The sequence below is a fragment of the Acipenser ruthenus genome, chromosome 11 (genome assembly GCF_902713425.1).
Source record: "Acipenser ruthenus chromosome 11, fAciRut3.2 maternal haplotype, whole genome shotgun sequence".
Lineage (NCBI taxonomy): Eukaryota > Metazoa > Chordata > Actinopteri > Acipenseriformes > Acipenseridae > Acipenser > Acipenser ruthenus.
The window spans coordinates 40,283,275-40,305,457 of record NC_081199.1 but is presented as its reverse complement, the minus strand read 5'-3'; the positions used below and the strand labels follow the sequence as shown (position 1 = coordinate 40,305,457).

At 38.2% G+C, this 22,183-nt stretch overlaps 3 protein-coding genes across 6 annotated transcripts; all 3 read left to right on the top strand.

The window, feature by feature from the left end:
* Positions 1-842: 842 nt before the first annotated feature.
* Positions 843-16,122, top strand: LOC117426283 (uncharacterized protein C2orf80-like). Of its 4 annotated transcripts, XM_059033933.1 has the most exons (17): positions 843-1,101; positions 1,535-1,690; positions 2,175-2,350; positions 2,536-2,613; positions 3,228-3,307; positions 3,834-3,994; positions 4,622-6,757; positions 7,319-7,439; positions 9,381-10,218; positions 12,468-12,556; positions 12,828-12,909; positions 13,691-13,770; positions 14,185-14,272; positions 14,549-14,626; positions 14,978-15,065; positions 15,314-15,402; positions 15,734-16,122. In XM_059033933.1, exons 10-17 carry the CDS (start codon positions 12,516-12,518, stop codon positions 15,779-15,781), a joined length of 594 nt encoding a protein of 197 aa, XP_058889916.1. In that variant the 5' UTR covers positions 843-1,101; positions 1,535-1,690; positions 2,175-2,350; positions 2,536-2,613; positions 3,228-3,307; positions 3,834-3,994; positions 4,622-6,757; positions 7,319-7,439; positions 9,381-10,218; positions 12,468-12,515; the 3' UTR covers positions 15,782-16,122. The 4 variants fall into 4 exon arrangements, with proteins under 4 accessions (XP_058889916.1, XP_058889913.1, XP_034780883.2 ...); XM_059033930.1 differs by lacking the exons at positions 12,468-12,556; positions 12,828-12,909; positions 13,691-13,770; ... (3 more) ...; positions 15,314-15,402; positions 15,734-16,122 and having other exon boundaries at positions 843-1,096; positions 9,381-10,007; XM_034924992.2 differs by lacking the exons at positions 12,468-12,556; positions 12,828-12,909; positions 13,691-13,770; ... (3 more) ...; positions 15,314-15,402; positions 15,734-16,122 and having other exon boundaries at positions 9,381-10,007.
* Positions 16,123-17,835: 1,713 nt separating this feature from the next.
* LOC117426813 (gamma-crystallin M2-like) lies at positions 17,836-19,249 on the top strand. The gene is made up of 3 exons (XM_034044873.3): positions 17,836-17,935; positions 18,469-18,711; positions 18,925-19,249. Exons 1-3 carry the CDS (start codon positions 17,927-17,929, stop codon positions 19,198-19,200), a joined length of 528 nt encoding a protein of 175 aa, XP_033900764.2. The 5' UTR covers positions 17,836-17,926; the 3' UTR covers positions 19,201-19,249.
* A 977-nt stretch (positions 19,250-20,226) lies between these two features.
* On the top strand, positions 20,227-22,161 carry LOC117426815 (gamma-crystallin M2-like). The gene is made up of 3 exons (XM_034044875.3): positions 20,227-20,325; positions 20,425-20,667; positions 21,826-22,161. The coding sequence occupies exons 1-3, from the start codon at positions 20,317-20,319 to the stop codon at positions 22,096-22,098; spliced, it is 525 nt and encodes a 174-aa protein (XP_033900766.1). The 5' UTR covers positions 20,227-20,316; the 3' UTR covers positions 22,099-22,161.
* The last annotated feature ends 22 nt before the right edge of the window (positions 22,162-22,183 follow it).

Genomic DNA, 22,183 nt, shown 5'->3' with positions numbered 1-22,183 from the left:
TACTCTCGATTACAGCAACCCAGCCCGATTTTATTTTACAAAATAAAAGTCCCTTGATTGACAAGCACACTAGTTATTATTCATTTTAAAGTTATATTTAGAAGATGCTATAAAATTTAGGAAAGTTTGCAAATGCTATAAGTGCAAAAGACCCTTGACAGCATCTCCCATAATATATTTCATATAACATAAACCAAATTTTGAAGCTTTGGAAATAGCTAGCTACGTTTCTAATGGAATTCAGCTTTAGATATCAATGCGTTTCTTGCAGTCTTTGCAGACGCTTGGAGCAATGCCGAATATTATTTACAGCTACTATAGATCAGGGGAAATAGAACAGAATCTACCATAGGTATAGCAATGTTGCACTCCGCTGTCTATGTAAGAGGGTACAGTCTGCCGCCCGGGATGATTGAGGATAAACATTCCCACAACTGCAGCCGAGCTCCAATGTTCTTTGTTTAGTCTTTGTTGATCCATACACTGCCCCTATAGTAAATGTGTGCATTTTTGAAAACTTGCGGAGGGAGACTGGCTGCCGTTGTGAACGAAAAGGATACGCTGGGGACAAGATTTATCTGCTGATCTCAAATCAAATTTAATAAGAAAAATACATAAAAATGCTAATCCGTTAGTATTTTACAATGTATTGCAAGCATTTTCAGCGAGTGCAAAAGTAACTCATATTTACTACAATGCGTTTAGCAAAAAATTCGTTTTGCAGGTTGTTGTAGTTGTGACGTCAGGCAGGCGCAGTTCACTGGGTGGTACTAACCACCACCCCGCCCCCTTATTTTGTTTTTTTAAATCTGGATCCAGATTGGCCGAGAGAGGAGGCCTGGGCGGGGCTTAGCGTTTGAACAAGGCTTGTCTGGGCGTTTGGACAGGGAAGAAACGCAAGTGGCTGACGTTTAGAATTTAACGTTGTTCAGTTTATATGTGTTTTATAAATAAAAAGTCGTTATAAATGAGCGACCAGCACGGGACTGTCGTGATTTTAAACAGAAACGTCCTCGTGGGTTCCAGTAACAATTTCAATAATACATATTTGGTAAACAGACGAAGCTGGTGTAAATAATACGGGGGGCCAGTTCTGGCAAGGTTGGTATACCTCATGTATATTATTAACAGCTGGCGGTTATGCATTGAAACACAGAACTGACTAGGTTTAAGTCAAATATTGTATTTGCTTTAAGTTTAGAAAGAGGTAACAACATCATGAACGAAGAGAGAGGAAAACACGCTTGGTCTTATTTTTAGAGAAAGGGAAACACTGTGAAGAAGTTTTGATTGTGGTGCACACCGTATTTATGTACGAGACAAATTTAACTACAAACAACTCAATGGAATAAACTGCAAGTGGAACACCGCCTTCCTGTATTGGAAACATTACATGGAAAACAAGGTGCTGTACAAGAAAAACAAAAAAAGTTGGCTTTGTTTGTGTCACAAGCATGTCTTTTGGTGTTAGTAGTTTTTGCGATTTTCGTAAGCAGCCATTGAACTGATTCACAAGATGTTTCGTTTTTTCCAGTATCGAACAGGCTTGCGATGTTTGCTCCAGCGACTGCTGGCGGACCTTCCACCATGGACGTCCTCAGAGAGAGAATGCTTGAAAAGAAACAGGGCTCCTTAAAAGTAGCAAAACTGAACACATCACTTGCACTGAAGATCAAAACCAAGATCCTAAGTACGTACTCTGAAGGCTGTTGGGTTTATCAAACAAATACAACTGTATGACGTCAGTAATGCGTGTTCAGATGTTTTACAAGTGTCTAGTTAAGTCAGTTACAATGGAATTTAAAACGAATTCTTACTCCATTTAATTTTGAATTCAAATGTAATGAAAAGCAGGTTCTGTATTTGACTTGTGGCCTCATATCTCAGAAACTTAAGGTTGCAGGAAAACATTGACTCAGTTATGGCTCCGTTTCCAAATACCATGACTTTTGTGTAATGGAGACTTTTCTCCTCTTTGTTGATTTTAAACCCTTGACCCTTGTTAATTGTCCTTTTAAGGCATTCTCATTTTTTTCAAAGTTTTGAACAAGAACATTTATAAAATGCAGTAATTGGGTAGAACCATCTGTCAAATTCAATTAGAACTGAAAACGCAGCACAAAACCATAATGCATTATGAGTGATGTGCTGTACAACAAACTCTCTTATTTCAGATAACTCCTCCATCGTTCACACTTCTATGAAAATTAACAACAAAGCATTGGCATTGGCTCTGAGTGCCCAAAAGGAGAAATGCAAACTTTTAGAGCAGGAAATGATTAAACTTCAAAAGGAAGCGGTGATGCTGTATGTTCAGAATGCCTCCTATAGTCACAGACAGAATCACTTGGTAAGTTGTTGGTGCAGATCTCTGGGTTTGAGCACATCTATTGTATAATCTGTTTTATTATTCAAAGTCTAACCATTTGTCTATTCTTGTCGGTATTGGGCCCACGTCTCTTCATTCCTGGGAAGAGCAGGGATCACAGTACTGTGTGAGGTTTCACTTTTCTAATTGTGTTCCCTTATTCACAGCTTTCACTACTTAAAGAACTGCAGCAGAGCACACATGAGAGATTAGATGCTGCTGTCCAGATGTGTTCAGTTGAAGATGTAAGTCTGGGTGAAATTTGAAAATGTTAATTCACCATTGCTAAAGACTTTGGTTTGTGCTGTATAATGAAGAGTACTTTTTTGGTGTGTTTTCACCAGTGCAATCACTGAGCTAGATGTATAGATTACATGGTTCTAGAAACTTGGCATGTATACTATTTTTTATATTTTTCTGTTTTCCCCAGTAAACAGCTTCAGAACTACCTGAAACTATCGTTAAATTTTTTTTTAGCATGGTTATTACCTCTACCTGTCTTAAGGGGGGAATTCAGGTTCACAGATAATGAATTTGAAGCTGTGGTTGGTCGAAGTTGTTTTACCTTCTAACAGTAGGTAACTGCATGTAGCCAAATACAGTACTTACAAATCTCCATGCCTAAACTTTACTCTGACTTTGTGTTAAAGTTCCTATTTAAAAGAAATAAGAAGCTAAAATGTGGACAATGTACCAATACACATGTCAGCATCACTGAAATTAGTTTAAACCAGAGGTCAGAGGGGTACCATTTGCTGCCTGTATCTAACTCATCTCAAAGTATCTGGCTTTATATTATCAATTTGAAATACTGTCTCTGAGATACTAATAATAATGCTATCTCTGCCTCATCTAACAGTGCCCAAGTCCAACTGGCTCCAAGAGAAGCAGCAAACCACCTCTCTCAAACAATGCAGGGACCAGTTTCCAGAATGCTAGGTGGGTACGACAAGGATCTGGGTTCAAAAAAGTGCTGTCTTTATAAACATGGGAAGAAGTTTAGAAGACAATATTTAACCTGCTTTAAAAAATGCAACAGTGAAGAACAAGGGTTTGTAAGATGACAGAGAAATTATCTACAGGAAAAAGGCAAAATAAAATCATGTCCATAACATTTGAAATATTCCATATTTAAATGTTACACATTTTTAAAGGTGTACATTTGTTTGATTTTTCAGTGTTGGCAGAAGTGAACATGACGTCCACCTTTTCAGTGTTTTTTACTGTGAACTCCACCTTTTAAACAACTTTATATCTTGGAGGGTATTTTGCACTGTGTTTATGATATGCAATAATTTTAAGTGATGCACACTATTTATTTATTTATAATCCAGAAAGTTACTTACAGTAATACTGCTACATGTGGTTATTTTCTTGTGCTTCCACATTATTGCTAAAAATGTTTGATAGAATTTATTTGAACAAACCAACCTACAAGTTGTGATTGTGGATATTTTTTGCCTAGTAACGAAGCCACTTGTGCAGCCCAGAAGTCACCTGTAGTGTCACTGGAGAAACCTGTGCTGCAGCCACAGCCACGGAGACCTGTGCAAGAGAAATGCTTCCTGCAATCACCACTGGAGGAGAACGCTGTTAACAGGCAGCCTGAATCTGGGCATTTCCTAGGTACTGTTTCTTGAAAGAATAATGCCATGATCAGTATTCTTGCCAGATGTCCTTGTGATTGTAGCCAGCAAAGGTATTCCATAAATCTAACCTGTTGTGCCAGGAAGTGCAAGTATAACACATTTCTTGTGAAAAAGGCAGAGGAAATGTATACGTTCTCTATCCTAAAGTAGTAATAGATGTCATGAAAATACAAGTTTGCTATAACTTGTGTTCATTTCAAAACTGCACATGTAAGACCTATGCTAATGGAAGTGCAAAATGGGTAAGATTTGTGAAATTATTTTGTTTTCTACAGTTACTGTAAGCAAGGATGAAAATAGGACTGCCATTCCAGGTTTTAAAACAAGCTTTATTAGCTACAGTGTATAGATAGCAACCTCAGGGGTGTCTTAAACTCATAGTAAAACCAGGAATGGATTAAACTGCTATGCAATGGGAGTCTTATTTCCATCTCTGCTTTAAGGAAAGTGAGAAGTATCTGATCTCCCTGAGTTTTGTACTGTGGTTTGACTGCAATGAAGAACAAAAATAATGCTTGAAACCAGGAAATGTGCTATTAGCATATATACTGTATGATTTAATACTATTGCAATGAGCTTTAACATTTGTGTTTCGTTCTTTTAGAAAATATGCAGCATATCGACCAAGAAGATGCAGGAATCTTTGCTTCCCCGTCACCTGTAGTGAAAGAGCCCTCCTATCCCAGAGTCTCGCCTGACAGAGTCATAAAAAAAGGGAGGAGATCATGCCTGGTTACTGCAGCACTTTTTGAAAGTTATTCAAAAGAGTCCCCTGGGACTGATGACTCTACAGTCATTAAAACTGGCAAAAAACGATCTGGAGTGGGATGTCCAGGTGTTTCTCTTGCTGAATCCAATGGCTCTAAAGAGAGTCTTGAATTACAGGTTCCTAAACAAGAAACCACAGTCTTTGATGCTGAAATGGAACTGACTGTCAATGAGGAGACCGAAATTGTAACTGTTGAATCAAACTCCAGGGGGAAAAATATTGGGGAGAACAGAACACCAAAGCCGCGGAGTAAAAAGGGTGATCCTGAAGCACTGAGAAACATTAAGAAAAAGAAAAGGGATCCTAGCAAAGCTATTCCACTTGTAAATTCAACTCGCCCAGTCTCTGAAAAACAGAGAAGTATCAAACCTTTAGATACCGACAAGGCAATCTCAGATGCTGTTGGTAGTGACTTGCAAACAGCAAGTTCAGCCTCTGCAGCTGAGGTGAGTGTAGCAGCCAATAAGCAGCTGCACCAAGGGGAAGAGCATTGCGGAATAACAGATGTCTCTCTGAGCACTGAATGTAAAGACTGCAGAAACACTTATAAAGTCTCAGTTTTTCAGAATGCTGAATATACAGATTGCAGAAAGGCTGGCATAGTTTCATCGGAAGCTTTGAAATATGCAAATAAATGTGAACAAAGCAGAGCACAACTTGTGCAAATGGAAGAACCATTGGATCAACCAAAAGATCTGTTGGAAGAAAATACACTTGCTGATTTTCAAACTGTAGAAACAAAACCACAGGACTTTTTAAATGTTGAGACTAAAGAGAGCAGAAGAACGTACCTTGTCTCGGGCCCTCCAAGTGGAACTTATTGGAACACTGCAGGTAAAGATAACAGAAGAACATTTGTAATCTCAGATTTTCAGAAGGCTAAACCCACAGCTAGCGGACTATCGCACGTAGAGCCTGGGCAAGAAGAGAATTTACAGAACCTTGCTCTCAAAGATGAACCTGAAGAAAATGCACATAGTAGCAATTTGAAGTTGTGTGATGGAGCTTTCGTTATGTCAGACAGATATGTTACCAAAAGGGAAAACTTCATAATCACCCCCCCTTTATATAAAGCAGGTGGTTATTCTGTAGTAGAGGCCTGTGAAACAGAAGTTTGTGAAAGCAACAGCAGAGCAAAGGTCAGTAAACACAAAGATAACAGCAGCAGCAGAAAGAGAAGGAATGTGGTTGATGAAGTCTTTGCAGAAATAGGCACACATTGTAACAATAATGTAATGCATAGCCAACCTGAGAGTGGTCTAAATGATCCTGTTGTGCAACGCTCTGCGAAAAGAAGCCGTATTCCTCAGAAATCATGCTCTAACGTGACACAAGGAGAGAGAAATGATAACCCAAACAGGAAAACATATGTAGTTCATCCTGCAAACAAGTTGAAAAGTTCTGAAAGCAGCCCTGAGAATCAAACTAAGAAAGTTAAATCTAAAAGCCGCTGTGCAAAAGTTGCATTCCAAGAACCTGGTGTTCCAAATCCCTGTTTTATATTCACTCATAATGAAAGTGAGTGTGTGAAAGGTAGCAAAACTGCTTCACAGGAAAATCATTTGGAAGTCAGCGGTACTCCTCTGAAAAGAGAGTCCTCTTCACTGGCAACTACAAACTCTGACCGTGCCGGAGGTGTGATTTTAAAGCTACCTTGTGTTCAGAAGGCATCAGCAGGTGGAGGAGGTGGTGTGAGAGTTTGTAGTGTGCAGGACACATGTGCTTCAGAACAAACTACAATGACTGTCGCCTCACCCAGGGCTGCAGCACAGAGAGCTGAAGAACACTCTGCCGTCCTGGAAAGCCTTCAGAAGTTGGTTCAAGAGGACAGTTCTCTTGGTGGATTTCAGCTTTATGGACCTGAAACTCAGGAGTGTGGCCTATTTCAGAATCTTCATTCTCTGGTGAATACTGTTAAAGAAAGTGAGAAGATTGCACGTACTGTGAAGAGAAGTCGAGACAAAACCCCTGGTATGTGCAACTGTCAAATGTGTAATTCACCCTTTTTGTAAACCTGTTTACACGATGGATGGGGCCATCTTGAGCAAAACATTTAATTATTAAATTAAATAAACAAAATACACCATACTGTAACATTAGAAACACTGTACAGCAGCAAGCAATACATAATGCTTTAAAATTGTCATTTCATCTGTAGCCACTCTGAATTCCCCTTTTCCTCTCGTCTGGTATTAAGATCACTATCTGCAATCCCGGTTGCATCAATCTTCTGTTAAATTACGTCTCCAAGACCAAAATGTGATTAACTACCAAGTGACTTCAATTAGAAAACAAAAACTAAAATTGTTCCATTAGTTGTTAACCAATTCAATTTGCACTCTCCTAAATTAAGGCAGTGTGTTCTTGGTCCCTTAACTATTCTTAATAGTGATGTTTCAGTGTATGTAAAGACAATCTTTGAGGCAAATGAAGACTGAGCTGCTGTTTACTGGCCCAAGGAAGGTTTGACTGCCCAGTTGAGTTTGCCAGTGGCTATTTTTACCTTTTTATTTGTATTTACTTTGTGTTTAGACGGAAGAATACTGCAGACTGTAACCAACACCAGTTTAAGTACTTGTGAAGAAGCTGGTATAGCCAAGAAACGCAGGCGAGCTGCAGCTGTTGCTAACTACAAGGAGCCACGACTTAATAGGTACGTCAAGCATCCCTAAAAGGTGTAGAATGGCAGGGATACCATTCAATATATATATATATATATATATATATATATATATATATATATATATATATATATATATATATATATATATACTGTGGAGTGGTATGTTTTTGTTTGTATTTTTTCAAAATACTGAACATATCCAGTAAGAACACTTTAAAGGTGCAGTCACCAGTGTGTTAAATATAGGGCTGTGTTCGAAGGTTTGTTCACTAGTCAGCAATTCGAAGGTTCGTCAGGCAGCCTTCATGCACTGTATGTTTTCCTCTCTCTCTGTTAACAAAAACTATGTGACAATGTGTGAATACTATAAATCACACATTAAATGTCACTTGCATGCAAAATTCAGTCTTTTAATTTGTATATATTACTGAAACAAAAGTTGTTTGTATTAAAATCCACTACCAAATCGTTGTATGTAGCAACTCTATATGGTGCCACTGCTGTGTATGGAGCAGGGTATTTTATGCCAAAGCACTAGGGGGTTGTACCTACCTATAGCGGTTGTAGCTCAGTCAAATATGTACTGAATACCTAGTGTACAGGACAGTGTAAGAGAAGTGCTATGGTAGAATATGTTTGAAACATACAAAATACAGCTGCACTCCACTTATAACAGATCCTGTTAGAACAGAGTTCCCTTTACAAAGTATTGAGGAGGCATGTCCTGCCAAACAACACAGGTTTCAATGGTTAAACTGACTCGTTTATAACGTATATACCGTTTTAATACGTACAGTTTTCCTGTTCCACAAGCAGATGTTTTACGTTTTAATACATACTGTACAGTTTTAATACGTACAGTTTTCCTGTTCCACAGGCAGATGTTTTACGTTTTAATACATACTGTACAGTTTTATTACGTACAGTTGTCCTGTTCCACAGGCAGATGTTTTACGTTTTAATACATACTGTACAGCTGCAGCGGACTTTGCCCAAGTCCGCTGCAGTTGGTGCTGCTGCAGTGCAAGCTGACTCGTAAGCAGCATCAATTACGTGTACATAAACAACATGTATTTTTATTTAAATTAGAAAAACATGATTACTGTTCTGTATAACATATTTTTAAAAGTTGCCTTGTATTTTACACTGTTAATAAGTCGGTATGAGATGCTGCAACAGTGTTGCAGTTAAATTAGTAATGTGTTTGTGCACAGTAGTATTAAATTACAAAAATAACAAACCTTTTACCAAAATGTATTAAATGTTTTAGCAAGATTGATAATCTCTGGAGTGGTAAAAATACCTCATAGGTCCATGTATAGAGTACTGCACGCATGCATCCCAGACACACACCCCTACCTACAGATGAATAACAAACATCCTCTCGGGGCATGCCTGCTTTACCAACCTGTCCCAAAGGAAACACTGCTGGGACTAGCCATCCAGACTGCTCCATACTCGGGTAGGTGAGGCATACACTGCAGGTGAGGCTTAAAGAGTAAGTAGCGGGTTCTGAAAAATATAAATCGCTGTAGGAAGAGCGACATTTAAAACAAAAATAGCGTAGGGATATGTCCTCCTAAATCACTGCAGGAAGAGCGATTTAAAAAAAAACATAAATGCTCTGGCCTTTCTGTTCCGTACCACATCATGGATTGTTACTGCTGTGATACCTGTTTGACAATGTGGGTATTATCAGTGCACCAAAGCGGACATTTCGAAAAGAGCTTTGAAACAAACTATAAAGTTATAAGTGTAAAAATGAAAAGAAATGACTGGTACGTGATTTAAACAGTTGTAGCGACATGTGGGGACATGTAACGGTATGTTTCTGAACCCTGCTAATCACTATTTAACAGCTGGCATTAAAGCTAACAATCTTCATCATTACTCCAGTTGCCAGTGCTGCAGATTTATGCAATACTATTTTGATTTCAAGGTTTTTAACATTTCTTTTTTCCCCCCATACAGCAAGTTACGTCGTGAAGATCAAGAGAAACTGCAGCCCTCTGTGTACAAGGAGTACAAAAAACTAAATGAGATACAGATTAAACTGGAATCAGATGTACCAATGTAATCCCTTTTCATGTTTTTTAAATTATATATTTTCTATTTGATAAAATACAATGTTGTGTATAACTACGTTGCTTTTGTTTTTACTGATGTTCAAAGGAACTGTGTCTGTATGTGCAGAGTGTACTGCATGATGGTCCAGTTTTACTAAAAATACATATATTTTATAATCCAAACTATGCTCATTAATTAAATTCATTATATGAAATTAATTAATGAGCATGCCTCAGAATAGTGGCACCCCAAAATCTTATCCATTTACTGGAAACAACGCACTACAAGGGGTGGGACTTTTTGACTGTTAAAACACTCCTTGTTTAGTAAATATGTCAGTATCACTTATTTGCCCTGTTTTTTGCCTTGATGCAGAAATAAGGCCTGCTGAAAGTATCTGTTTTAAAATGTCTTGTAATTTGTAATGTGTGTTTGTTATGGAACTTCTGTAACCTGAAGCTACAATGTGCTTTTTTTAGTTTATTTTTCTTTGTTAAACATCAATAAATAAAGTGTATGTATTGCTGCTAATTAATATTTAATTGCTGCCTGTTTACTTGAGAAATTGGAGTCTGTCATGCTTCCCTAGATAAGCCAAAGGGTTTCTTAGCAACAGAGCACTACTTTGGTCTCAAGGAAAGCCTCCCGAGTCTTTTCTGTAAATACATTCTATAATAACAGCAGCACGCTATCCAGGTGCAGAACAGATCAGATCTCTTGTCTTTTCCCAAACTGCAAGCAGGTATGTTCTTGGCATTCATATGGTTTTCTTGTGCTGCTTCTTAAAATTTGCAAAGGTCGTGTTGACAGCTTTTCCAATATCCTGCTGTGCATCTTTCTAAGTGGGTATTGTGGTCATTTTGAGTCCTATAGCCTAACTTCTTCCACACAGATTACATGAACATTCACCAAAATCAGCAACCATGCAACCAGATGCTGCTTATAAGTAGGTTTTGATCAATTTATAATCAATCAATCAATCTTTATTTTATATAGTGCCTTTCTAGTGGATCACCATCACAAAGAGCTTTACAAGATAGTGAGGAATAATGCATAATACATTAAATACAGGGAATATTACAATGCAAATACATAATTACAGGCATATTACATTAAATACAGGGCAAGGATGTGAATTCTAAACATTGTGGATGTGTGTGTCATACAGAATCATATTAAAATGGCGTGACAACAGCTAATAACAGATATCAGACTTAAAGAGCATTGAAAGCAAAATGTAGTGCATCATTTCATTGCAAGGTCTCAGGCAATTTTGTCATATTTGTTTCAACTTTAGAAAGCTTGTTTACTCAGTGAGGGTTAACGAGGCACGTCCAGGCACTGTGGCCGCTTGGGCTGAGGCTCGGCTTGGAGCTGGGAAAATAATTGGATTAGACACTGCCGCTGCCCTCGGTGTAAAAATAATTGAATTTAATCAGGTTTTTAGGTAACTGGGTACTTTCAGACTGGAAAAATGGTAGATTAGAATAACAGCTCTGTTTCTAACAACCCAAACGAGTAGGACTTCTCTGTCTCCTTAGATGACCAGCAAACTTTCCCCTCAAAAAACACTGCTCTCCTCCAAACACTCTGCTTCAAAAACCACCCACCCCCGCTAAGGAAGTAATCGTCATATTTAAAGAGCTCACAATTAAGGTGCTTAAAGCAGTAATGAAAACGATTAAACTAATTAGGATTTCAATGTGAAAGTTAAGGAAAGGATCACTGATAAACAGAGAGAGAAGCCAGTGCAGAGATGACCCATTAAACAAATAGAACGATATATTGACACTAAATTGATACAGCTTCACCTAATGTTATCTTATGAATCTAAAAAGCCCACATTATCAACTAGGACAAAATTGCTTATTTAGCAATTAAAAGAGAAATACTTGAACCTTGCCAGGTATTCTGATACTCAATTAAGAGCAGCAGACATCAAATTACTTATGCTGTGTCAATGTAGCTGATGCTACAGTGTGACAAAATGCACTTCATTTATGTAAAAGTTACAAATATTCATAATAAATGCAAATAGATGCACGATATGATGTACAATTTATTTCAGAGATGGTATAAACGGGTCTGTGGCAGAATATTTCACACTGGGTAAGTGTCTCATTAAATGTTATCCAGGACAGAATGTTGTAACAGGTATGCTGTTTGGCATTGAAAAGATACGGATAGTGTATTACCAGTTCAGCATTATGGCAGATAAAACAAAACAAAACAAAAAAAACTTTAAAGACTATATTACTGACCACTGAGGACCCAACATTTCTCTCTAGTTGGCTCTCTAACCTAAGACTTGGCATTGTGGATGCCAAGCTGAACACACTGCACGGTAGAAGCCTAGTTGTTTTATGTAGGCTCACACTGTGCAAGACAGGAGAGCTCATTGTGCCTGTAATTGTTACAAAAGTAACTCAACACTCACCTGTTGGGTTCAGTTCCTGTAAGGGATCAACAGGTTAACGTTCGACAAGCCAGACTCTTTCAATGGCCCTGAAGAGCCATGGATCTCTGCCACAACTTTACTTTTGCGCATGCCTAGGTGTGTTCATTTTTTTTTGTTTTATTTTTTTTTTTTTTAATGAAGAGCTGTTTGTGAAAGCAGCATCTCCTGGCAGGAATGTTTTCTCTAAAAAATGTCTTTAAAAAAGAAAAAAACAATGGGACAAGCTGAAAATAATAGAAAATAGTTCCTCATGCAAAATATGTTGTGAATTCTGAAGAAACTCAAATGTTCTTGACTTTAATAGTTTCTTGTAGTTTTACTGCATTTAAGTAAACCACAAGAAGCTATTGAATGATAATCAAGAAAATGAAATGACTGGTTTCATAGACCCTGATCCCAACACCTCTTGTACTATCAAATGCTACCTTAACATAGTCCTAGAACAGTGCTAATTGGGAACTGAAACCAGCGAGAGTCCTCTAAGAAAATTTACATAATTCAATTTTCTACAGTAACTAAATGTTGTGTTTTAGGTTTTTTTTTCTGTGGAGCTAAGGTAGAAAACCTTCATCTTGGTAATTATGGAAAAAAGGCGCTTGAGGAAAGAGATTGAACATTTATTGTGAGTTTTTAATTTCATTTTGTTGTGGTTGTTCCTTTGTGTGTTGCACTTAGAAAGGGACATATGAGTTAATTTAATTGATGCACATTGTAGGAAATGTCAATGCTGCAGCTGAGTGAATGGCCGCACCATGTGGCCGAGAGGGTATTCAACACATCCTCCATGAGCAGAGGAAATGAAACCAGTTTAGCAGACACTGTCACTACTTTGATTGCCCTTTACTGCGTGTTGGTGTATGTCTAAATATTCTACCACTGTTTTCTGTGCACAGGGGGGAATACATTGGCGTCAGACTCCGAGAAAACAGATTTGATCCGAAGGGTAAAAAGGATTCAACTTTACTTGATGACTTGGTAAACACAGTTTGGTATTTCCCATCTAAAGAAAAAAAAATCTTGCTGTGGATAAAAAAAGACAGTAGAAGTAGCTTTCAGATGCATTGCTTAAAAAAATACAATATAATAAAGAAAGATTTGTATTTGTTAAAAACAATTGCTTTGTTTGGTTTGGTTTGGGAGCTCGGACTTTCAGTGCACTCGGTGCTGCCTTGATATTGTGATGGACGTCTCTCAGAAGACAGGTTGGTTGAAGAATGAGACGGACGTGGCAGTATTTGCAATATTAGAAAATATCCACATTCAGAATTGACTGAGTATGGGTAGGTCATAACAGATACAACGTTATCTACTTCATAACAAATATTCACTTTATAATCATTTTATTTATTACGGTTGGATATGTTTTACAACTCCATTGGCATCGTTAACATTATGATTTTTGACTTATTTGTAGGAAGCTAGCCATGTGTATTTTGTATCGCAGAACATTTGTGTAGATACATTGTATTTATACCAGATTTAATATATATGTTTTGTATATAAAAAGGCATTAGGTTATATGTAATAAATAATTATAAAAGAATGTGGGGCTGGTTGCCATGATGTTCGTATTTACACATGTATTTATATAACTTCCTGCCTTCTGAAATTAGAAACTATACATAATCTACAAACAAATCAATCCATAAATAAACACTTCATTGTTAATATTAATATTAATATGTTCTACTGTTCTGCGCACAATATTTAGACTTCTGATTTGTATATCGTAACTATGGTACGTTTGCATCTTTAGGCACATTATGACTTGGCCATCAATGTTGCTTTACTTTGGTTGAACAAAGCTGAAGAAAAAGAGTTTACTGACAATGAAATGTAAGTACACCCAGTTTCACACAGTTGCATGCGTATGAGAAGTGTTGTATTTCTTTTTAACAGTCATGCCAATTATGGTCCCTTTATGATCTCTCCAATCTCACGCAGGGAAATCGTTGAAATAATTTTATGTTTGAAGCTTACTTAAAATAACTCTGATGTGACTTGTGTGGTAAAACTAATTAAATCAAGTTTACAAGCGTTGTACATTATTCCAACTTACTCGGCTGATGACACAAAGTGACAAATTCTGTTTGTTTTTATGTAGTTTTAAAAAAATTGCAAAATCACTTTATTAAAATAGAACATAACAAGATGTGACTTTTTTCCTGTAATTCGTGATGTACAGACTATTCTAAGTTGACAACCATACAAGTTACGGAAAGCAGTGCATTCTTTCTTGATGTTTTACAGACGAGTGAGCAGCTCCAGGGAGTGCAAACACCCCAATAGGATGGAGCGAGAGGCGATGGTCCTCTCCTCCTTTGCTGGGATTCTCATGGTGAGCCACAATATGTTGTGTTGTATTCGGAGTAGAATTAGGAGAAACAGTTGGCCTTCAGGCTACTACATATGCCTGTTCATATATTATAAGTAGTATTATAATTACGGGTATAGTTTTATTATTATTTATTTCTTAGCAGACGCCGTACCTCCACCTGGGAAAATTAGCATGACCTGTCTTTAGAATTCCGATACACTTCTAAAGATTGGTTACAGGGTCAGTGATTGTACTGAATCGGAATTGTTTCAGCACCTATGATTGGCTCTTTTTCAGAATACCTTGCCTGTGGACGAGCTCATTTCCCTCTACAAGTATAAACCCTCAACAACACGTTCTGGGCAGCACGCTAAGGTATCATCACAGAGCAATTCCTGTATACTCGAGATTCTGGGGGTTAAGAGAAAACATTTGGGTGTGTTGGCCTGCAATGTAAGGGTTGTCCATACCCTAAGCAGGATACTGGAAGCATTGTGATATTTTGGTTGAACATTGAACTAGACTGATTGCACCTTCACGTCCAAACCCATCATTCTTCTGCAGCGTTTCCCTCTCCGCTATTCTCTGCTGCTAAATGTGATTTGCTAACTATCATCTGGTAAAGCTAAAGCTAAAATGACTGTTGTCATTGTCCTGTTCTTAAAAAAGTCTTTATTGCATTCTCTGTATTTATAAAATATGGTATTGCTTTTATTTTTTTCACAGAGCCTAATAGTGCACCCTTTCACCCTTTCCTGCCACCCATTTGCAATGCTCACGGCCATCAAGGCTGTAGAACATGCCAGGAAGCACAGTAAGTGCCCTATCTATTTAAATCCGTCTGTACTATTCAGGACATTTTGTTTAACTACAAAACACCACAAATGACTGTGTATAATTATAACTGTCAAAGGATCAGATCAGGTTGCTCTGTCGTATTTCTTTGGAAGCACCAGGACAAGGATGGTACATTGCCCAGAACCCCACCAACCCAAGTACAACTTTGTAAACATCTCAATGTCATTTTACTGAGATACAATGTGCAATTATTATTGTTTTAAGGTATGAAGCTGAATTCCTGGAAATCAGCAAAAAACAAGTGTGAAAGTACGGCAGATAATACAGCTGCACAGGCAGCAGCTCCGCCCACTGTAAGTGAGATGCATTTTTCTGTGCAGTAAATACTAGGCAACAGTTTATGACATTTTGCAATGAGGTACTATAAGCATCAATATGTACTGCAAAAGTGGGATATGTGTTTTTGAGGCAGCCATGCTTATTTTCTATTAAATATTCCACATTAACCAGATATTGAAATACAGGGCATTTCAGGCTATAGAAGTTATGGACCTTATGTCTGAACAGCACCACCATAATCTAAGCAGACATTGTAACTTTAAAAAGCCATATGTCCTAATTGGATATTACCACTGTTCACACAGTTACATGCTACAGCACATTGTCCTTTTACCTTTTCCGCAGAATGCTGAAGAATGCACTCTGGAAGATTACCACTATGAACTACCATGAAGATTACTTGGGCTTCTTTGATTTGTGTAATGATGAACTTTGTGAATAATTTGACTTCTGTTACTGTTACACTAAACTAAACATTATTTTATATGTTAATAGTTGGTCGTTATTTGTTTTTAAGCATGTTACTGAGAACTATTTATCCAACTTGTTGCAATTTAGGAAAGACATTTGGATGTGAGTCAAATAAATGGCTTGTGACTGATGATTCAAAGTAGACTGACCTCAACTCTTGCATTGTTCATGGTTTTCCAAAGTAAAGAAAATGGGTCTTATTCAAGGTGTAGACACATTTAAACGTTAAAAACATAAAGTTTTTATTTTTTATTTGAATGTAATTTGGCTTTGCGTCCATTTCGTTGTGTTCTATTTATTGTCCTTTGTTTTATGTTGATTCATGGACACTTTATGCATTTTACATGCTATATCAATTCTGCTACTGAGCTCAAAGAATAACACATCTAGAAAAACTGTTTTTTGGTTTGATTGCTTGTATCTACAAGTAAAAACCATCAACGAAGATGTAATTCCACTCCAGACTGCATTGTATTGCTTTTAAACATTTCTTTCATCAGGAATTAATGGATAAAAACGTCTCTTTGGTCTGATATAAAGCCAATGCATGGCAGAAATTTGCCAGAGAGGCCATTTCCAATCCTGAGTCAGGGAGGCCATTTCCAATGCTGAGTCAGGGAGGCCATTTCCAATTCTGAGTCAGGGAGGCCATTTCCAATGCTGAGTCAGGGAGGCCATTTCCAATGCTGAGTCAGGGAGACTCTTTCCAATCCTGAGTCAGGAAGACTCTTTCCAATGCTGAGTCAGGGAGGCCATTTCCAATGCTGAGTCAGGGAGGCCATTTCCAATGCTGAGTCAGGGAGACTCTTTCCAATGCTGAGTCAGGGAGGCCATTTCCAATGCTGAGTCAGGGAGGCCATTTCCAATGCTGAGTCAGGGAGGCCATTTCCAATGCTGAATCAGGGAGGCCATTTCCAATGCTGAGTCAGGGAGACTCTTTCCAATGCTGAGTCAGGGAGGCCATTTCCAATGCTGAGTCAGAGAGGCCATTTCCAATGCTGAGTCAGGGATGCCATTTCCAATGCTGAGTCAGGGAGACTCTTTCCAATGCTGAGTCAGGAAGACTCTCTCCAATGATGAGTCAGGGAGGTCATTACAATAACAAAACACTTTGATCCAATGCGCATTAATTGAGGTATTTAAAAAACCCCTAGGCTGGGTATCATACTGAGAAATGAACCCTATCGACTCGGGCAAAATGGGCAAGGTAAGATTGGAGCACACAACTCTTTCTCTTATTCATTGGTTTGATTGCAACTAGTTTCTACAGTTTTGTTTGGTTATATTATATTCAGTTTGTCGACCCTTCAATCCCTTGTGCTCAAGCTGCTGTTCTGTGAAGGTATACAGTTTAAGGGACGGACATAGAATCTGTTTTGCTTAAATGGGGTACCAGTATGTGCTGACCAAAGGAGAGTACCCCGACTACCAGCGATGGATGGGATTCAATGACTGTGTCAGATCCTGTCGGTACAGTGCGATACAGTACGGTAACACATATTAAATAAACATGGCAAAACCAGGATAAACCATGGGAAATGCATGATAACCATAGGAAAAGCAGAGGGAATATGCAAAAACACTGTACTAAACTTTTATAAGGGAGATCAAGCGTTTTTAAGATTTTAAATGTCATTAGTCATTTATTTTTGTTTTACCCAGAATACTATGAATACATTGATTAACCTTAATGCCTGCCATTAAGCTCTACTTGTACATGATAAAAAAAGGATTTCACTGAGTGTTGGGTGCATTCTGTATCTGAGAGTTTTCTATGACAGCTTATTTGTTCCACTCCTAAAGTTTCTTTAGTTCAAATAATACAATGTGCTAGTTCTTCAAAAACCCTTTCAATGGCTTTCAATACTGCTGGGTTTTGCCATTTTTATTGAATGCATGGAAAGAAAATACCAGCGGCCCATACCATGTTTGTCTACAATAACCTGTAGAGGTTTTGCTGACGTGGCTGTTGAACACGTTGTGCATATTGTTTGTGAGAAGTATATAAAGAACAACTGTTTAAGCAGAAATGCAACAGTTAGTATCCACCAGCCTTACAGATTTAAAATGGGAAAGGTAAGTGTTAACTGTCTTTGAAAATGAACAGTGCTTGATATTCAAATATAAAAATATAAACAACAACAAAAAAAACATTACATTATAGGGCACATTTTTATTTTACTGTGTTACATGTTCACATGTGTTGCTACAACTGTTTAAGTAAGGTGTGTGCATTGTTTTAATGATCTTTTTTTTTACATTTTGACCAATTTTTTAATTGCATTCCCTGCCTCAAGATGGCTTAACATGTACCTGCATGGACCTTTCAGAACTGCATTTCCTATCATCCTCCTGCTTACTGGTGAATCCATCTCAGTTACATACGTGAGCAGGAGGATGATGGGAAATGTAGTTCTGAGAGGTCCATGCAGGTACATGTGAATCCATCTTGAGGCAGGGAATGTAATTTAAAAGTTTAAAAAAGTGGTCAAAATGTAAAAAAAAAAAAAAATTAAAACAATACACACACCTTACATAAACAGTTGTAGCAACGCATGTGAAAATAAAAAGTTCCTTATGTACCATTTAAAAGGTTAATTTCATTTCAGATCATCTTCTACGAGGACAGGAACTTCCAGGGCCGCCACTATGAGTGCAGCAGCGACTGTGCTGACCTGAACTCCTACTTCAGCCGCTGTAACTCCGCCCGTGTGGAGAGCGGCTGCTGGATGATGTACGAGCGCCCCAATTACATGGGGTACCAGTACTTCATGAGAAGGGGAGAGTATCCCGACTACCAGCGCTGGATGGGGTTCAATGACTCTGTCAGGTCCTGCCGCATGATCCCCCATGTAAGTTTCATAATAAAACATTAGTAAAAAGAATGTGATATATAAACAACATGTTAAACTTTTTGTATTATTTTTACACAAGACAAGACAGGGACTACAGAACAAGTGAGAGATGCTTTTAAAATGCTGATAATGGAAAAATAAAACCTTTAGGTAGATGTAGATGCTTTATAATGTCTGTGAACATGTTTAAATGTGGTTAACCTCTTACAGCACCAAGGATCCTACAGGATGAGGATATACGAGAGAGAAAACTTTGGAGGCCAGTCGATGGAGTTCATGGATGACTGCGAGTCTGTCTCCGATCGTTTCCACTATCAAGACATTCACTCCTGCAACGTGATGGACGGCTACTGGATCATGTATGAGCAGCCCAACTACAGAGGAAGACAGTACTTCATGAGGCCCGGAGAGTACAGGAGATACAGCGACTGGGGAGGCATGAGCTCCAGGATTGGGTCCTTCAGACGCATTGTTGACTTTTATTAACACATGATTTAATTGTATTAAAATTCTTAATAAAGTGAATAAACTCTAACTGTCTCCAGTTCCGTCTATGAGAAATTTAAAAAGACAAGGCATGTTTTCACTATATTCACTTATGTCAACAGTGGGAGGCTATGACATATAGACAATCTAATCTATGCCTGTGTCATATATTCTTATTTTTTCTGATGGCGTAATAAACTTTGCTCTTTATTGAAGGTTTTCAATCAGCAAAGCGAACCAATATACAAAAGCGTAACAGTTAGGTCAATGTAGTCCTTGCAGGCACTGAGGTGTCATTGCTGCTCTGAAAGGGATGGGATCGCACCACATTTTGCCCAAGGGTTCTAGGTGACCTGCTGCTCCAAAAGGACGAGTCAAGAGATTCACAAAGAGCGACTTTAATCAGAACAGTAGTTCAGCTGCCAACCACTAGAGGCAAGCTAAGCTTACACAATCCAGTTCATGTCATGCTTTCCTGTACATTTAGGAATGCTGACCAACCTCTTTATGACTAACGCCACTCATTACATCCACTGGCCGCTGTTTCCTAAAAGATAAGAAACACCCTGTAATCCCTGTAATAAACCCTTTGTGTGGTCAGGACCTTCGATTATTCCTTGAAGCTCAAAAGGGTTAATAGACCGGACGGCAGAATCCTCTTCTGCCACCAGCCCTGCCCTCTAAGCTACCAGTCTTCCACGGAAAGCAGCCCCACCAACGTGGCCCATAACTCAGAGCTCTCTCAGGCTGTGCTCATAGCCCTCCCCCTTTAAACAGTAAAAAAAAACCACATTATTTTTACTTTTTTGTTGTAAAAAAATGACAGTAATTATATCCAGTTACATTATATCCAGTTATATCCAGCCCTTTATTACTCTTATCCTGTCTGGTTTCTGCTCATACAGACTTGCTGAGTTTCAAGCTGTACATACCTTGGGGATTACTGTTCTGTATTGTGGCCTAATCTGCCATACCATGAAAACAAGGCACGTGTACTGCTGACTAGAAAAGGCATTGAATCGGACTAACAATAGTTACTGCACTGTAAACCCTTTGGACTCTCTATAAAAAGGCACGCTTATTAGAGAGCACGTACCCGAGCTGTCCACTCCAACCATGGCTAAGGTATTAATTGTGAAGTGTAAACTGTAACACTGTGCCAGCTTCTGCTAACCTTTTTAACTACAATCGACACATCTCATTTCTTTTTGCTTATTTTTTTAGATATTCTTCTACGAAGACAAAAACTTTGGTGGTCGTTTCCACGAGTGCAATGAAGATTGCTCTGATCTGAACAGTTACTTCAGCCGCTGCAACTCCATCAAGGTGGAGGGTGGCTGTTGGGTCCTGTACGAGCGCCCCAATTACATGGGGTACCAGTACGTTCTGTCTAGAGGGGAGTACCCCGACTACCAGCGCTGGATGGGATACAGTGACTGTGTCAAGTCCTGCCGTGTCTTCCCCAGTGTAAGTTGTAAATAACAGAGCAGCAACCGTTTGTAAGTCTGTACACAGTAGATCGATATCCACACAAATGTGTTTCTCTAAGCTTGAATGTTTTTGTTTGAATACTATTTTTTTTTACTATAGAAATGCCTGCCATATATATATACACGAACAGATAACACAAGAAAAGATAGTAACACAAGAACAGATAACACAAGAACAGATAGTAACACAAGAACAGATAGTAACACAAGGAAGCCGTTGGGCCCATCAATTCTCATTTGGTTCTTAACATTGTAATTATTATTGTTAATATTATTGTTATTATTTATTTATTTGGCAGACACCTTTATCCAAGGCAACTTACAGGTGTTACAGGGCAGTACAGGGTTACAATGTAAGATTAATATTTAAGTACAGTATGGTTTACAATAAGTGCAGTAATACTTAATACTTGCAACAAGTTAGGACTGCAACAGTTATATCTGCAAAGACATAGTAGTGTCATAGTGCACAGATAACAATACAAAAATAATCAATTAATTATGCCAATAGGTGACAGACCAGCACATTTACGAACATATAGCAGTGATGTAGTATGTTCTTATTCAAATCTTCACACTGTTAACACTGTATTTCACATGCTTTGGTAAGTGCCATCTTGGAATTGTGCATTCACAAGGTTATAGGCACTGAAACCTTGAAGTGCTTGACTGCATACAGAGGTCTTTGAGAGGACACACAGATTGGTGCAGACAGCGAAAATTAATTTTATACTGTAAACTAACTATGATTACTTAGAAGATATATTTATTTGTGCAAACATCAAAATGTGCTGTGCTGCATATCATTTTGCTCAGGAAAAGATGTCCATTGGCAGAATCATTTTAACAAAAAATCACTTAAAAATACACTATATTGCTTTCAATATACTGAATATTGTCATATTCATTATATACCAGCCTTTTTGACTGGTACAGAACAAGGCTGTAAATACTGAAATCAGACACCCTGCTAAATCCAAGATTCTATCCTTAAAAAAGACAAACACAGCAATAATGCAAGTCCAGTTTCCACAGACAAGGACATACACCCCCGACACCCTGCAATGGATAGCTTCTGTCCGTTTGTTGCACAAAGTTATCTGAATAAACTTTTATTTTTAATTTGCCACAACAGTACAATGGCTCCTACAAAATGAAGATTTATGAGAGAAGTGACTTCGGAGGCCAGTCGATGGAGTTCAGTGATGACTGCGAGTCTGTCCACGATCGTTTCCACAATCGTGACATTCACTCCTGCAACGTGATGGATGGCTACTGGACCATGTATGAGCACCCCAACTACAAGGGAAGACAGTACTTCATGAGGCCCGGAGAGTACAGGAGATTCAGCGACTGGGGGGCAACCTGTGCCACTGTTGGCTCATTTAGAAGAATCACAAATTTTTAAGATTTCTTTCAGTCATAGTTCACAATGCAATTATAAATTAAAATAATCATTTTAAATACCTCACTTAGTATCCCTGTTTTGTTTT